The sequence below is a fragment of the Mangifera indica genome, chromosome 1 (genome assembly GCF_011075055.1).
Source record: "Mangifera indica cultivar Alphonso chromosome 1, CATAS_Mindica_2.1, whole genome shotgun sequence".
Lineage (NCBI taxonomy): Eukaryota > Viridiplantae > Streptophyta > Magnoliopsida > Sapindales > Anacardiaceae > Mangifera > Mangifera indica.
The window spans coordinates 4,794,880-4,812,048 of NC_058137.1; the positions used below are offsets into that span (position 1 = coordinate 4,794,880).

General features: G+C 31.1%; 3 protein-coding genes across 6 annotated transcripts; 1 reads left to right on the top strand and 2 right to left on the bottom strand.

Moving 5' to 3' along the window:
* Positions 1-142: 142 nt before the first annotated feature.
* Positions 143-4,444, top strand: LOC123209232 (heme-binding-like protein At3g10130, chloroplastic). Of its 3 annotated transcripts, none has more exons than XM_044627112.1 (8): positions 144-425; positions 515-601; positions 1,496-1,566; positions 1,746-1,847; positions 1,940-2,044; positions 2,840-2,975; positions 3,944-4,053; positions 4,134-4,444. In XM_044627112.1, exons 1-8 carry the CDS (start codon positions 224-226, stop codon positions 4,206-4,208), a joined length of 888 nt encoding a protein of 295 aa, XP_044483047.1. In that variant the 5' UTR covers positions 144-223; the 3' UTR covers positions 4,209-4,444. The 3 variants fall into 3 exon arrangements, with proteins under 3 accessions (XP_044483063.1, XP_044483047.1, XP_044483053.1); XM_044627118.1 differs by having other exon boundaries at positions 147-419; XM_044627128.1 differs by lacking the exon at positions 1,746-1,847 and having other exon boundaries at positions 143-425.
* A 627-nt stretch (positions 4,445-5,071) lies between these two features.
* On the bottom strand, positions 5,072-8,441 carry LOC123206530 (pentatricopeptide repeat-containing protein At4g21190). Of its 2 annotated transcripts, XM_044623767.1 has the most exons (4): positions 8,306-8,395; positions 7,993-8,075; positions 7,712-7,809; positions 5,072-6,329 (listed from the first exon to the last, which is right to left on the bottom strand). In XM_044623767.1, the coding sequence occupies exon 4, from the start codon at positions 6,268-6,270 to the stop codon at positions 5,401-5,403; it is 870 nt and encodes a 289-aa protein (XP_044479702.1). In that variant the 5' UTR covers positions 6,271-6,329; positions 7,712-7,809; positions 7,993-8,075; positions 8,306-8,395; the 3' UTR covers positions 5,072-5,400. The 2 variants fall into 2 exon arrangements, with proteins under 2 accessions (XP_044479702.1, XP_044479760.1); XM_044623825.1 differs by lacking the exon at positions 7,993-8,075 and having other exon boundaries at positions 8,306-8,441.
* Positions 8,442-10,469: 2,028 nt separating this feature from the next.
* LOC123194662 lies at positions 10,470-11,068 on the bottom strand. Its single transcript, XM_044607997.1, has one exon. It carries the CDS (start codon positions 11,050-11,052, stop codon positions 10,621-10,623), a length of 432 nt encoding a protein of 143 aa, XP_044463932.1. The 5' UTR covers positions 11,053-11,068; the 3' UTR covers positions 10,470-10,620.
* Positions 11,069-17,169: the final 6,101 nt, after the last annotated feature.

Genomic DNA, 17,169 nt, shown 5'->3' on the forward strand with positions numbered 1-17,169 from the left:
TATCTCGAAATTTGGAAGGATTAAAAATATTGTTGAATTTTAGGGGCTAATTGCCGAATAAAATAATTTTGGTTTCTTTCGTTTAATTTATTAAAAAAAAAGAGTCCGCTGAAATAATAATATCTCGTTAAAATATTGGAAATTATATTGCCGGGAAAATTCTAAACATAATAATCGCCAACAGAACTTCAAACCCAGAAAGAAACTAAAGCCGAATCCAAAAATGCTGCTCTCAAAACCTTCACTTATCACACACAACTCTCCTCCCGAAACCTTAACAAAACCCCTCAAGAAATCATCCTTGACAGTCACCAATGCCATCTCCAGTGGTGGTGAAAGAAAACCCATGTCTCCTTTTGAAGCTCGACTCTCTCTTGTCTTGGCTCTTGCTTCCCAAACTTCCTCTGTCTCTCAGCGACGTACATGTTATCTTTCACTCGTTTACTTTTATTTCTTTCTGTTCCCTTAATTTCTTACTTTCTTATTCTTATGTACTGATTATTTTGCCTTGCAGTTCTAGCGGACTTGGGTACTGAGACTGCGAAATATGTTTTCCCCAAGAGATTTGATAGCCGGAATTTGGAGGAAGCCCTCATGGCAGGTGCAACTTCATATTTCTCAAACCTTATTTAATTACAAAATTTTCTGAATTCTAAATTCCTTAGATTACAAGACAATTTTTCAATCTTTGTGTAGAAATTTGACTGAATTTTCTTTAAGCATTAATCGAATTGTTATACGGCGCCAATTAACAAGGCTCACAGTAGCACGGAGGGTCATTTAGGTTTTTCGGTACTTCAAGATTATAAGTTATTTTATAAAATTTCTTGCCAAGGAATACAACCTTTCCTGGGTTGTTCCTTCTTCATGTCTATTGGTGAAAGGCATGTAGCTTTAAAAGGGATTTAGAATGCTAGGGTTCTGTGGATTGTGGTGCGATGGCTATATTTTGGGTTCTTTGGATTGAAAGAAATAATAGAATTTTTTCAGACGTTAGCTGAGAAGGGGTCTCCATGTTGTGGGATAGATTGAAGATTTGGCTTCTACTTCCCACGAGTTTCAGGAAGCATCTTTTTTCTTCATTCACCCTAGCTGGGAAGCTTCAATTTTTTCATTATTCTGATTGAGGGCTCTTGAGGGTTCTTATCTGATTTTATACTTTTTGTATGGTGAATGACCTATCTTAGGTCTATACGGAAAGCTGCACCTACTCTTTGCACTTAGATTGTCTATTTTTTGGTATGTTCTATAGTCTTAATACAATTCTCTTTTAATCTTAGCAAAAAGGAAAAGAAATGAAAATGAGAAGTAAATGGTATATTAAATATGTAGGAATTATATAAGTTGGTTATTTCTTTACCGGAGTCCTAAAGTAGTTATATTTGCATAACAAGTCCCTTTATTTAAAGTTATGGCTTGTTTATTTTATGTGGAGCTGAAATATTCAGAGTGACTTTTATATCAATTTAGTTATATGTTACTGGGTTTTTTGCAGTTCCAGATCTTGAGACAGTGAAGTTTAAGGTTTTGAGGAGAACAGAGCAGTATGAGATAAGAGAAGTTGAGGTATATATTTGTAGTTGATTGATTGTTCAGTCAATCTCCCTTTTTATCCTTCCTTTCAAGAATTTTAGGCATATTTATAATCTCAATTCCTAATCTTTTATTGTTCTTGTGGCATTATGTTTTCATTGTTTTTATGTTCATGTAAAGTGTAAATTGATTGGCTGTGATTGTGTAAATAGTCATACTTTATAGCTGAAACAATGATGCCTGGGAAAACTGGATTTGATTTCAACAGTGCATCTCAATCATTTAATGTGCTGGCTGAGTACCTGTTTGGTAAGGTAGTTCTGGTTGTTTTACTTATGAACTATACCTCTTTGTGTCTCTGTAAATTTGCTATTGTGAACTGTGCCCCCTTTTGCACTGTGTTTAGAATACAATAAATGAGAAAATGGAGATGACCACACCTGTTTTTACACGTAAGACTCAGTCTGATGGTGAGAAAATGGAAATGACAACACCTGTGATAACAAAGAGGGTTAGTTCTCTGCATTAATTTTTTACACTAATAATTCATTTTTTTCTATTTCATAAAGTTTTGACTCTTGAATTATACTTGTAGCATAATTTTGTTTTGTCATCTGATTTCTATTTGAGATGTAATAGGAATATTTTGGTTTGTTTATTTTTTGTTGATGTCAACTAAGGCTATTGTGATTCAAACATTAGTTTGCAATATATTTTTTTGCACATTTCACTAATTTTTACATATACAAATCTATGTCTTGCTGACTTCAAGAATGTTTGATGTTTAATTTATAGTTGTTATATATTTTTTCGTCATTTTGCTTATGTTTCATTAATAAATCTTTTGACATCAAGGATTATTTGGGTTTTAAAATATTTGGTTTGTTGATTTATACTTGAACCTTTTTTATTCCTTTCCTTGTTTTCTAATTTACCATGAATTTTCTTTTATCATCAAAACTTGACTTCTGAAATATACTTCTGCTGTATATGTGTTGCCTTTCTGATTTATCTTAGATGATGCAGTAAAGAAGACTTAATTTGATCAAATATGCTATTTTCTGGACATTTTGAAGATGTTTTTACTTTATAATTTGATTTTACTTTTAGCATATCTCAAGGGGTTGCTGTAATTTGAACTTTGTTTTGGAATTTTTTCCCCCATATTTTGTATAATTGTATTCCATATACAAATCTTTTGATATAAAAGAATTTTTGGGGGTCAAATTATTGGATTTATGAATTTATCTTCTGCTGAGAAACTTTTTTTTAATCATATTCTAATTTATGTTTAATATTTATTCAGTTGACAGATGAGACTAAGTGGCAGATGTCTTTTGTCATGCCTTCGAAGTATGGTTCCAACTTGCCATTACCTAAAGATCCGTCTATAAAGATCAGAGAGGTGCCGAAGAAAGTTGTTGCTGTGGTTGCCTTCTCAGGTTTGTTGTTCATAACTTTGCCTGTGGTAAAGATGGTGATATTTTGTCCCTTTTAGTCTTATGTTCCAAAGTTGCATTTTAAGCTGCAGCATTTAGGCGTTAGAATGAGCAGAGTTATTTCTTCTATGCTGTCCAAATCTCAAGTCAGGCCCTTATTACAATACCTATGTATGCCTTCTAGCATGGTTGACAGTAACCTCCCTAAAAGTGTTTGGTTCTGCCTCGTGATTTACAGTAGCTGTTGCACCCTCAGCGCTCTCTCTTCTAACAAGAGTTAGGTTGGATGCCCTTTTAGTTGCACCAATGGTTCCTTCTAAATGTTTTGCTTTGATTGAAGTGATAACTTGTGATTTCAATATCAAATAAATTTAATCCATTAAGTTTGATAGGAGTGGTGTGGTCACAATGCTAAATTTATTTTGAATTCCAGTTTTCAAGGAGAAGCTCTGTGCAATGGTAGAATTTGATTGATTAAGATTACTGGTTTCAGTCAATTTATTTCAGCAGCAATCATTGCTCCAATACTATTAAAGATTGAAAAACTTTATTTGGTTTAAGAAACCAAGAAAGACAAATTGACATAACTACTCACTAAACATCTACAGTTAAGAGCTCTTGTTTTCCCAAGACTCTCTGCAATTAAGATCTGCCTATGAAAATTTTTTGTACGACGTGAATTACACCATTGGTTCTAACTCCATCAAATCCACCTTACCAGCTGCTATTTTGCTTGCATTGTTATGTGAATTGCTTGTCCCCTTCGGCGGCCCAGCTAGCTACACACTAGGATCCAGGTCACTGTTTCCTAGAATGTCAGGATCTCTCTATGCTATGCTTCATTGATATCTATCTTCTTTTTCATTGAGGAATAAATTAAAGCTAGAGTGCATTGTACTCTAATATCTCTTTAGTTCTCTATGGCTGACATTATATGATTAATGATCTTGTTAGTTGTTTACTTGAATCAGGTTTTGTTACTGATGAAGAAGTTCAACGACGGGAATCAAAATTACGAATTGCTTTGAAAGATGACAGAAAGTATCAAGTAAAGGAGGGTGCTTCAGTTGAAGTTGCTCAGGTAATATCTTTATTTTGACTTTTTTTTGACAGGGTCATGCAATACCTTTTCTGGACTAACTTTCTTAAACGCGGATGCAGTATAATCCACCATTTACACTTCCATTTCAACGTCGCAATGAGATAGCGCTGGAAGTAGAAAGAAGGGAAGAATAACACAATAGTTTTCAGAAAGGTGGACGCTAGAGTTATACTGTATAGTAAATTTATACCTTTTCTTCTGCAAAGAAAGATAAAGCATCTTGTTTAATATCAGCCCAATCAAATATATTTTAGAAATGTAAAATCTATATGTGCCTGTAATTATTTTGATAGGTTCTTTAGTTGAATTATCTATAGGCCTGACAAAAGTTGCTTACAGTGGATGAATGTGTCTACATGATATTCCAGCATTTATATGGGATACTAACATATGCATCTGCAGAGGATTTTTTATTTTTTTTCAATCAAATTCATTGTCAAAAAACCCCTCAAGGGATAGCTTGAACAGCAAAAAAAAAGGCTTCATATTTAAAAAAACATAAGTTTAAGTCAAACTTTAGATATGAGATCAATCACTGAATTTGGGGTTTCTTGAAATTAAAAAAAAAAAAATTCGTTGTCCAAAAGTATTGCATTCCCCTAAATATTGGATTCTAATGCTTTTATAAGGAGTTTTAATCATTTGGGAAGACTTCTTAAAGTTATATTTATCTCCTGAAATTTTTTGTAGGCACAAGTAAAAATGAAAACTTTTTTGTTGCAATTCTTATTCCCATAACTTCATTTTACAAGCCAACTATTCTCATAACGTATTGAAGACAATTGTAAATTGCGAAAAAAAAAGCTTCCAACACCCGAAATACCAATGAGCTGCAAATTGTAGTAGCAATATGAAGAGAAACGAAAGATCATTCCATACAATTAGATTGATATTTTAATGAACATGTAATAATGCTTTTATATAAAGGAAATTTGCTCTCATTAAAAAATGGCCAAGAATCTTTTAATCACATTCTATGTCTACTTCAGAACAAGCATTAGAAACATTCAGCTTCATTCTTTAAATTTTAATACAAACCCAATTAAGAGAAAGACAGAAAACTGTAAATTGCAAAAATGACACTCTCAAGGAAGACCAATTCTTGGCTAGAATTAGCATTATCCCGGTAAATGGCAATAAATAACATCCTTTCCCTTATGTTGTCTTATATTTTCAATCTACCAAACCATTACATCATTTGAGATTAAATAACATATAACCTGAAAGATTTGGATGCGGCAACAATTGACCCAGGATTCATATAATGAAGGCGGAATTTCCCAAGATTCTAATAACAGAGGAAATGATTTCGCACTAATATTGACCTTATTGGATGTCATCTACAGCTTCTGTAACACTAGTGTCTTTCTGATGCTTTGATTTTGTTTTTTTCTTAGATGCCGCCTTAGATTTCCGACCCTCTTTCTCTGTCTTGGTGAAGAGGTCTTTGTACTTCTCTAGTACCCTCTCTTTTTCTTCTGGTAAGCCTAATATCTCATAGGCATCTGCCACTTTTTGCACAATTGATTTCTCAGGAGGCTTACGATCAAATGCTTCAAGGCCTTTGAAAAGCTTTATGAGCCTCTCCGGCATATTGTTTCGGTAATATATACAGATCATGCTATTGCATAATTGCCAAGGCACGGAATGCAGATCACTACCAATTTTTTTCATCCAAAACTTGTGTGCTTCTTCTGCTCGACGGTCCTTATCTAAAGCTCGCACCAGTTGTACATATGTTCCCATTGTAGATCCCTGGCCCTTGCTTAATATCCATTTAATAACCTGAACAACTTTATGCCACTGTTGTTCCTTCTCAAGATCAAACAAAGCCTTCTTAAGTGAAGCAATAGGAAAGTTTTGTTCCCATGCAACCCAAGCATCAAGACAACCGTAGACAGCTTCTTTACTATCCTTGAGATCAAGAAGTGTGCTTACAAGAAAATTGATCTTATCCTTTCTTGAAACATTCTCTCCAATTCGATGTTTCCTTAAACTTTCAGCTTTTTGCTCTGGATACCTTTCCATTATTTCATTCTTGGGTTCACCCTCAAATGATGACATACCTTTTGCAATGTTTTGGCTAGATATTTGAATTTGTTTCATTACATAGCAACTAGAACTTTTGGTTTGGACCCTCGTGCCAAACCGAGTCAATTGGCCAACAAGGTAAGACATTGACGTAACTCCCAGCATTGCAATCGCTCCTTCAAAGTGAAAAACAGTTGCCCAGCACTTATGTAAAAGTCCAAAGTCTGACACAAAGAGCAAGAAAGAAAATTAATGTTTTGATGAGAAAACTAAACTTTTGAGAACATTTGGAAAAAATAGTTTCAATTGACCAGTTAAAACTCATCAATTAGTCCACAATTGACACACAGCAATAAATGATGGCCTAAACTGTTTTCCACTCAACAAAATTATATAATTGAGAATGCATAAAATGCTACCATTACTCAAGTAATATTGTGATTATTAAAAAAAAAAATGAGAACAGCATTTGTATCCGTGATTTCAATTCTCAACCATTTTCCAGCTTTCTTACACCCTCACAATTTCCAATTATTTTGAAGATAAACAAAAAATTAATCAACCACATTCAATACACTAATAAAGCCATAATCTAGCCCAATAATTTATATCAAAATCTCATCTACTTTGTTTCTCAAACAAAACCCACGAATCCTATTTCAAAACTCCTGTACTTTGTTTCTTAATCAACTCCATATTCATTCACACATCAGAAGCGTCTGCCTCATGAAAATAACAGCACATGAGATAATTTAGAGATTATGTTATTGATGGTTATTTGTACAATTGAATTTGGATACTCATTTATGCAATCAAATCAAGATTGTGTACTTTTGTCAATGGGTTTTAGATTGATATGAGACCTAGAGAACTTTAAGGACTAGAGAGACATGGAATTTTTTTAGAAAGTAGAAAAAACATTAGTTTACAATTTTGAGTGTTGGTACCATGTCAGAATTTTGAAGTGGGCAGTTGAGGTAGGTGTGGAGGCTCTAGCTTGTGGGTATGGTCACTGGTAAATAGTGATATGAAGTTTGAAGTAGGGGCGGTAAAAAGAAATGAGTGATAGAAAACAGTTTCATTACTAAAAAATAAAGAAGAGAAAAAGAAAATGCACTTACTCATAATGAATCTTACAACTAAAAACACATTCTCTATTCAAAAACCAAAATTTTTTTACAGAAAGAAAGAACGAGAGTTTCTACATTAGATTTCTAGCTAGAAAAGCAGATTCTCTAATAATTTCAATCAATTGCATTTATTTTCCACCCTCAACCGAGCTTCTTCATTTCTCTTAAGAACTGATGACTTTCATTCTAGTTCAATTGGATTTCAAAAGCTCCGTATGATTCTTATTTCAACTTGATCTATAGGGCAAAAAATGCTGACCCAAATAAGCGTTCATCTATACTAGTTCCTACCTATACCATTGATTCAAACCAGGCCATCCAAAAATCAGAAAGTTAATCACTCAAAGGCACGCAAACTCAACATTAACTTGAACCTTTATATCGCAAAACTACTAAGATAACATATTCAAAATTATCTATGCACTGGTTAGCTGACTGCCAATTTAAACAGAAAATAGATAATAAAAAGTGAAAACCTCATAAATCAGCTAAAACAAAACGCTCCCCCGCCACTAAGCAAGTAATCTGAAGCCAATTTTGGCCGCACTGACTTCACAAATTAACTGCACTGTGACTGCACAAGAAATTTAAAAAAAAAAAAAAGGCTTGCATCAAAATCACATTTAGAAACAATGGATTCGGTCACATCACTCACAGTAATATTTCAAGACAAACTACATTTTTTCAGTTTTCAACAAATTTTTTTTGGTAAGTTAGACAAAAGGGAAATATGCTCAAGCGTTGTACAATACTCAACCTCATGTAAACCTGTCGTTGATCTTTAAAATTCTTTGCACCTTGCCTTCTCTCCATTATCATCCAATCCAATGAACTGTGCCACTACCAAGACATTGGATTGTGTTTCACTCATTAATGCAGAATCAAAATTTTCACTTTCATCATTTTACAGAAGTTAATGAAGTAATCAATTCAATGGGAATTATACGATTGAAACAAAATAAATTATTTCTTTCGGAACCAAGGTTACCAACTTGAAGCAAACCATCTACTAAAGAAAAAAATTGACTGATATCATGTTCATCACCGAGAAGAATGAGTAGAAGCCTTACCTGATTCCCCAAATTGAAAACCGGGGGAAAAATTATGTCGTCCTCCGTAGCCACTGGTGTCAGAAGTTAGAGAAAACCCTATGCTGACATCATAAAATGATGAAAAGACAAAAATAACCTTACAAAATGACAAAATTAGAAATATTCGGGCTGTACCCAAGCCCAGACCAAAGTAACCAAACCGAATGAGAAGGAATACTGATTAAAATAAATTTTTTGTTTACCTTACATTTATATGTATATAAACTTTTTTTATTATAAAAATATAATCATTTTTTAAGTTGATTTTATCTTTAACAAAAGAATATTATAGGATTTGGATTGACCAGATGATTGGTCAGCCATTGAAACATCCAATTAATCAATTTATTTTTAAAAAATTGATTAATCAATCAATTTATTTTTAAAAATCAGTTGATCAGGTGTTTGACCGGCTAACAAACCTATCCTGCCAACCCATCAAACTAACCCCAAATCCTATAATCTGCTTCTTTTAAAAATAAAATTAATTTTAAAGTGATTATATTTATATATAAGAAAAAATAAAAGCAACAATATTTATATAATAAAAAAAAAATGAGTATATATGTATAAAAGCAGATATAGTAACTATTTTAATCAAAATTCCAAATAAAAATCTAGTAGTACGGATTATAAAATATAATAAAATTATATATATTTATTTTAAATATGTAAATTAACATATATATAATATATATTATTATATAATTAAATAATTTTAAATTAAAAGTAAAATAATATTTACCCATATAATAATACTATTCATGAAAATAAGAGCACGTTTTTTTATTTATCAGACTTATATTTTATTGCATGAAAACATGTATAATCTCTAACGATACTAAAAATTAATGGTATGGATTTTTGTCTAATATATTTCTTAGCTGATATGCACAATTAAAGGGTTGACGCGCAGAATTTTAGGACTAATGTGGAAAATTGCCATCGAATAAAATTCCCAATTAACTCATTTTCCCAAATATATTTCCTCCGTAAATTTATTTGAAATAAGCACAATCAACCTAAAATAAGCAAAACCCGGTCAAAATTAAAATTCATCCACACTTAAATCATCAAATTCTCGTAACCAAACATTAAATAAAAAAGAGTAATACTATATATAATCATCTTAAATATATAAATATGTATATATTTATACATATTATTATATGATTAATATTGTTTTATCATTAATTTGAATTCATTTAATCATAATTTATATATATATATATATATATATATATATATATATATATATTTATATATTCAAAAATAAATATACATAATTTTATTAAATATAAGAAAAAGATTAAATGAAAATTATCCTTATTTTCGTATAAAATAATGTATAGGACCACAAAAAATTAATTACGTCAACATTTTTAAAAAAATTTATCTTTAGTAAAAAATTTTGAAAATTAAGTCTATTCGAAAAAATAAAATAAAATCCATTGAAAGACTAAAATATTTCTACATTGAAAGACTTTAGTCAGCCCACTTCATGTGAAGTAGTGGGGAGTTTTACATACAATTCTTATTCTTTTATAAAATAAAATCAAACAAAATAGAAAGATTTCAAATCCATCCCGCCAATAAGCAGAGAAATTAGAGAATTAATGGCGATAATTATATCCAATAGCATACCCACAAACTTTGTGCTACTTAATGGCTATGATTCAGCGTGACGCCCAAGCCAAAATGAATCAATCAATAGCTACGGTTTTATCCTGGGTACGTGTATCTATGTTATACGGTATAAATAAAAAATTATACATATTTTATGATATACGTGATTAATCTATTATATTTGTGAAAGTTTAATGACATCCAACTTGACCTACTCCTTATCTCATCACATATTTAGTGCTTGCTGATAATCTACAGCACCACCACTGCCATTATGCTTTAACCACTAAAGTCCGCCCATCACCACCTCCACTAGCAGTAAAATTAATTATACATTTCTCTGTTGCTGCTTCATTCTAGGAGAAATTATCATTGGAGATTCAATTATATTATATGAAAAATTCTTCTAATACTTGCACTAATTTTTGTGCTTGTTTGAGCTGATCAGTTTCCGCTTCCTTCTTATCCCGTTGCAACAATTAATAATAATATGCATAACAATTTGCAGATTTTCAGAGACATCCAACAGCCCAACAGTTCTTCATATTTTTTGGTTGCAGATTTTTACAGTCAGAAAAATAAAAAGATCTTGTTACAAGCTGATCGACAAAACTATGTTTATGGCTAACTATTTTGTTTTTATATGTATAATATGATTTTTCTAATTACTAGTCTACTTCAGGTATGCTTTCAAGCTCAGGCTTCCACACTTTGCTGTATTGAACTTCATTTTTACTCTGAGAAATCATCTCCTGAATTGAAACTCCCTCCTTTTGCAGCAGCTCCTGCAGCTCTTGTTTACTGATAACCAGCTTTATTCGCAATTTACCGGAAGTTTCTTGTCCATCTCCGGCGGCCTTCTGATCCGAAAACCTCACCTTCTTTTTCTCGACTTTCGGTACAAGAAAGTACAAATTTCCACCAAGAAGTTTCGCCTCCGGCCTGAGTTTCCTGATTTCTGGAAGCGAATCGGAGAGTGAATGCCCTGAAAATTCTGACAAAACGTCCTTCACTTTGATGGGAGCCTTATACTGCAGAACTCCTCCGTCGGTTTTCATCACTTTAATCATCTTTTCTTGCCGAACCAGGCAATTCCCCATTGCTTGAATGGATTTGGAATAAGAGAAGAATGGTTATGGTTGGAGTATTTATAGGAAAGTATTGTGGGGATGGATGGCCTTTTCCTGGGCAAATATCACACAATTTCCCCGGCCCGACCTTGCTTTGGACCCCATTGACATTGTGTTTGACAACTTGGTAAAGTGTAAAGTGCGGTTGGCGATTCATCATTCATGATATCATAAACTCAGTGGGTTAAATTCGAGTTCAATGATCGAGTCATATGAAATTTGATTTTTTGTAACGGATTTATCGTATTCTTATAAACCAATTTGAACACAAAATCGTATACTGTATCAAATTATTATACACTTCTTTTATAATTCTTTTTAATCCATTCTTCCACAAATCAATGGAATTAGATTTGATACGTTTGATGGTATAATTATGTTTTTTTTTTTGGTCTTTTATAAATATTTTTAGATAACAATACTTAAAGTTATCGAATTCAAAGAATGTTAAAAAAAACATTAATACAAAATCTCCTTGTAATGGATGGATCACTATTCAAACTAAATCAATGTAAACATTTTCATATAACACAATTAAAAAATCAAAAGATAAATAGTAAGGAACTTCATTGAACAAGAACAAGGCTTCAACATGGTTAATCAAAACATAAATTAAAAAACATTTTCAACTCTCGTTACTCAATGTAGAGGGTTCCAAGTAAAATGAATGAGACTTATATAATTATTAATGTATAGTTTATATGATTTTGGATTCTATAATCTTAATAACTAGCTTTTAAAATGCGGTTCTTTTAAGATTTATATCATAATACTTGTTGTTTGACTTGGTTGAGCTTCGTGTTCGACTTTGTTACCATGTAATCATGTAACTTTGTTTTGTTCATGGCTAATGTAAGTTAGAAACAAATGTTGGGATTGGTGTAGAGACCATAACCCAGCAATGGAGTTTTCTTCTGCCTTTTATTAGTTGATCAATCTTTTTGTTTCCCTCCTACATCATCTTTTCTTGGATTTGTATCCCTTTGAACATTGTCAGTTGCTGACGCTTGAGATTGAGATTGATTTTTATGAGAAAAAAAATTACATCAACAATTTGAAATACCCTAGATTTAGAGTTATCAATATACAGTTTTGACTTCCAGTTTTGGCTTCTTTGTATTCACCTTTATACATGTTCTTGCTTTATTTCCAGTTGGTTTATAAACAGTGTGTGTCATAATTCTCTCATCCCTCGACCTCTTTGATGTTATTTTTCTGTTAGTACTCTTTTTTTTTTTCAAAAAAAAAATTATGAAGAACTTATTCGAGTTAGATTATTTCTTTGAAACTAACCCAACTAATTGAACAAGTAAAACTTTAGGTTCAATAGCTAGGTTTAGAGTCATTGTACTAAATAAAGTCAAAGATTTGATTTTAATATGACATTAATAAATCTCAAATCTAAACTCTCTCTTTTAGATATTTTATATATTTTATTATTCAAACTATCTTTTAAGTGTTTTTCTCGTTTAGTTGTTTTCTTATATTTTCTTGGTTTATTGGGTAGTTTCATAGGCTTAGGGGTTAAAACAACTTTTTTTGCTTGCCTATGGCCATATTTTATCACCATTTAAAGGTTCAACAATATTGTCATTTAAAGGCTTAGGAATCTCTCTTTTGAAGAAATGAAAGGGATAGATTGAAGAGATGAGTCCTAATTTGATGGAGATGTCAAATCCTAGCTTTGTGATACTGCAAATGGAAGCAAAATTTTGTTCAACTTCCTTTTACTCAATGTTAGGTTATATGGATTTGGTGAATTGTGGATTGGTTTAAGTTTTGGCCGGATTTTACTTATTATAGATAGGTTTTGTTTATTCAAATTGAGTTTTGTGATTTTTATGAAAAAAAAATTAAAGAGAAAAGGGTTATTTTAATATTTTTGTGGTTACAATCTTCCACATAAAAAATTATAATCCCTTTTCTCAATTAAAAAAAATCTACATCATTAATTTTTTTTAAAGGTGTTAGACTTTAAACATAATTTTGTAAGACAAAAATAAATTTAATCATTTCAATAGACTAATCAAAAAGTTTAACACATAGAATAATAAGAAAAAAAAAAAAAGTTGGGTCCATTAAAAAAAGTTGATAGGTGGCTGCTATCTTCATACGTTGCTATCCTGAAACTAACCTTTTGTATTTTAATTTTTTTTTCTATAATATCTATTATTAAATGCTATCGAATAATAAATTTAATTTTAATTATATTCAAGATACAAGTAATTAATTGTTTGTTAAACAAGACTGTGTACACTACTAGAAAAATAGTCGGGTACCAACAAGGCAAGGCTTCCTTTCTCCGTGAATACTTGTTCTCTGAATTCTTCTCCCTAATTTTGACGCATCTTCGTCGGCCTCGCTCTTAGATTTGCAACAGAAGAAAGGAAAGTCAGCATAACCGAGTGAGTTTGAGTGGGATGAGGGGCCAGCTTCGATGCATTCAGACAGGAAGTGGGTTGTGACCAGACACCATTACTAAAATAGAAAAGAGTTGAGGTTTTAGTTGAAACTTAAAAAAGAAACAAGTGATTGACCAATTATTTCAGTGAAAATGGTTGACTCCAACACCGGATGCTTGTAGTTGTAGTAGGTTTTGCAGTAACTTCAACAATAGACTATTCCTGCACGGCTCGGCCAAGCCATTCTACTTGCATTTTGCTCTTTCTTTCTCCTCATTTTTCAACAAAAAAGACAAAGATGGATGTTAAAGGATGAATACGGTGTAGTCCCCATTAGGGTTGGATACGAGACAAGCCGAGGCTGAACAAGGTCTGACTTGTTTTTTACTCGTTTTCGGTGAGCCTAAGCTCGGGTTTGAGTTCGGACTCGTCGAACTCGCTAAATATATGTTCTTATTTGATTCGTTTTAAAATTTTAGTGTTCGAGATTAGCTCGCACTTAGTTCGGGTTAGTGTATTCTAGTTTTGGTTCGCTTTGACCAGCTTCGGGCTCGTATTTTAAACTTGACAACTCGGTTTCAGGCTCATATTTTAGAGAATAAACAGTGTCGTTTGTTCCACGTTAAATTTTTTTTCATTTGAGTGAGCGGCTCGTGAGTCAAGCTTGGCTCACTCAACCCACGTTCGGGTTCGGGTTCGGGTTCGTGTTCGTTTTTCACTTAAAATTCAGGTTGTCGTTTGTATTCAAACTCGTTTGAGGCAAGTTCAGTTCGGGCTCGTTTCGAGCTAGAACAAGTTTACTTCGAATCCAGCCTAGTCTCCATCGATCTCTATCTAAGTATACCGAATATTAAATGTGAATAATATTTGGTCCCAATTAAATTATATGTACATATTTTTTATATAATTAAATAAATAGATAATATGTCATCATATAATATGAGTGAATATTTTTGAATTAAATATAAAATAACATTCAATCATATAATGATACAATATATGTGTATTTGTTGGAGACTAAAGTCTTATATCTAATAAATATATTATAAGTGAGTAGTATATAAATATGAGACATTGGAGCGTAACACAAGACAATCGATTTTATGTAATATAATTTTCGATATTCATACTTATAGTCCAATATATTTATAGTATCTAATTATGTATTCAAATACACATATCATTATTTTATTTTATATAATAACCGTTTCCAAGTTAAAATTAGAACCCAATAATTGTAGGTGGTATAATTAAACGATAAAACTATGAGTACACACTTTAAAGTATATAAATAAGTAGATAGATAGTGTGTTATCATATGAATAAGTGAATTTGAATTAAAGATAATGTAACATTTAACCATATAATTATAAATTAGTTATACAACTATTTATTTATTCAAATATATATATATATAATATTAATCTTAATTAAATATAAAAAGATTCCATTCAAGAAAAATGATTGGAATTACACGTAATCATGTGTTTGAAGGGAATAACAAAAAGGTTGACATCAAAAGGATCGAGACTCATTGGAGAATATTAATGAAAATGGTCAACACGCATGCCTGCCAGCATAATTTTCATGGTTGTGGTGGCTTGTTGTAAAGGAAGTAGTGGGGGGAGAAAATTGAGCAGCTCTTTTGGAAATTCAATCAAACAAGGAAGAGTTCACAACCACAACTAACTTAACATGATTCAAAGAGATTATTCACAATTAAGTCTCTAATTAGTTTTACAATTTTTATTTACGGTGGAATCAAAGCTGTAAATGTATCAGCAGGATGAATGTGCCACATGCCGTTGCCCCAGTTTGAGCCTGGGCCACTACTAAATTTAATTTAGTTTTATCTAACGGAATAATCCTGTGTATTGACAAGACTTTTCACCGTTAATTGATGTATATAATTAAGAGTTTTATATAAATTTGACTGTGACCATATTGAGGAGGATGTAATTAAACCTTAGTGTTTGTTACTAAGTCTTTCTGTTGCCTTGAGCTAGAAGATTAATTTATGTTTTTTGTTGTTTTGATTAATAAGAGAGATTTTTTGGGCACTAACCCTTATTATTGGTCATTGGTCGTAGTTATTTCAAATCAGTTAATCTCAAAAAGATGCCTCGTAAAAATTTAATATTAATTAACTATGATCATTATTTAGTTCATATTCTGACAGTAAAAATTATTCTAATTAGCAGATTAGATAAGGGGTGGGGGGTAAATCTTGACGCATAAAATTGAGGGAAAGCTCAGAGTGATAAAGTCTTTCTTTGGTAATTTAATATTAATGTTAATTGTGCTAGTTAAAAGCAGCCTAACTTTGGACATTTTACTTTTTTTATTTAAAACCAAATTAATTAATGGCATTAGATATGATTTTATCTCATTTACCAATATAATCATGAATGTCATTTTCTAATTAATTACATTACCATCCCATTCCCCTCCACCTTTTATTCTTCGCTATTCATTATTTATGAACCATGCTTTTCCAGCTTCCATTTTCAAATTAATTTTTGAATGATATATATATATATATATTACATTGGTCGAAAATATATATTGAACTTACAAGTGTAAAGAATGAAACTCATATTATACAAAACTAATTATATTGTATTAAAATCCAATCCACACACTTATATACCACTCTCTTATATTTTATTCATTAGATGTGAAACTCTTTTTCTTTTATTTTATTTGAGTCTCCAACATCCCTCTTTTTTTTTATTTGAGTCTCTAACACCTTCGTTTAAGTACAAACATCAGGTCTGTCGTTTAGCTCAGTCGATTTTTAGCTGGATGTATTGTCATTTATATCCAAAAAGACCTAAAGTGTTAAACCGGTCATTTTGACCGTGCTCTGATACCATATCGAAAATATATATTGAACTTACAAGTTTAAAAATTGAAACTCATATTATACAAAACCAATTAGTTTATATTAAAGTCAAATTCACACACTTATATATCATTCTCTTATGTTCTATTAATTAGATATTAGACTCTTTTTATTTCTTTTTATTTAAGTCTTCAACAACTTACAACTCACGACATATTTATATATGCATTATTTATAAATTTATGTAATTAAATGGCAGAAAATATTATTGGGTGTCTTAGATTTAGTAATTGACTTAATAATTATTAAACTAAATAAATTAAAAATTTGATCTTATTATATTATTAAAAAAAATTTAAATTCATAATTTTTTATATATAAAATATTATTTTTTATCACTTAAACAATCCTTAAAGGTTATTTTTATTATTTTCTTTTGCGTGGAAACACAATTTTTCTTCTTTCTTTCTACCATGAATGACAATTATTCCTTTCACTTTCTAATTAAGTTTATAGCCATGGAATTTACTTTGCTTTCAACGTTCCCTTTCTTTTTAGTTTTTGTGCTGCTTCAAGAAGATGGCAATTATAATACTTCCGCGTGACGGGAACACCTCCATCATGCCGGTTGGCCGGCACCGCCATTAGATGAAAAATCCATGTTGAGTGGACAGTGACACATTTTTAAGAAAATATTTTTAAAAATTTATGATACAAGCCAGTCTATCGCATATTTATTAATTTTTATGATTCATTTAATTCAATCAATTTTAATTGATAAAATTCTAAATTTTAATAAATAATATTATATATATTTATTTTAAATATATAAATAAATTA

Coding starts and splice junctions, on each gene's coding strand:
- LOC123209232 (XM_044627112.1), top strand. CDS start 224: ATGCTGCTCTCAAAACCTTCACTTATCACACACAACTCTCCTCCCGAA. Junction 2,045..2,839: donor CACCTGTGATAACAAAGAGG/GTTAGTTCTCTG, acceptor ATATTTATTCAG/TTGACAGATGAGACTAAGTG. Junction 4,054..4,133: donor CTTCAGTTGAAGTTGCTCAG/GTAATATCTTTA, acceptor ACGCGGATGCAG/TATAATCCACCATTTACACT.
- LOC123206530 (XM_044623825.1), bottom strand. CDS start 6,270: ATGCTGGGAGTTACGTCAATGTCTTACCTTGTTGGCCAATTGACTCGG.
- LOC123194662 (XM_044607997.1), bottom strand. CDS start 11,052: ATGGGGAATTGCCTGGTTCGGCAAGAAAAGATGATTAAAGTGATGAAA.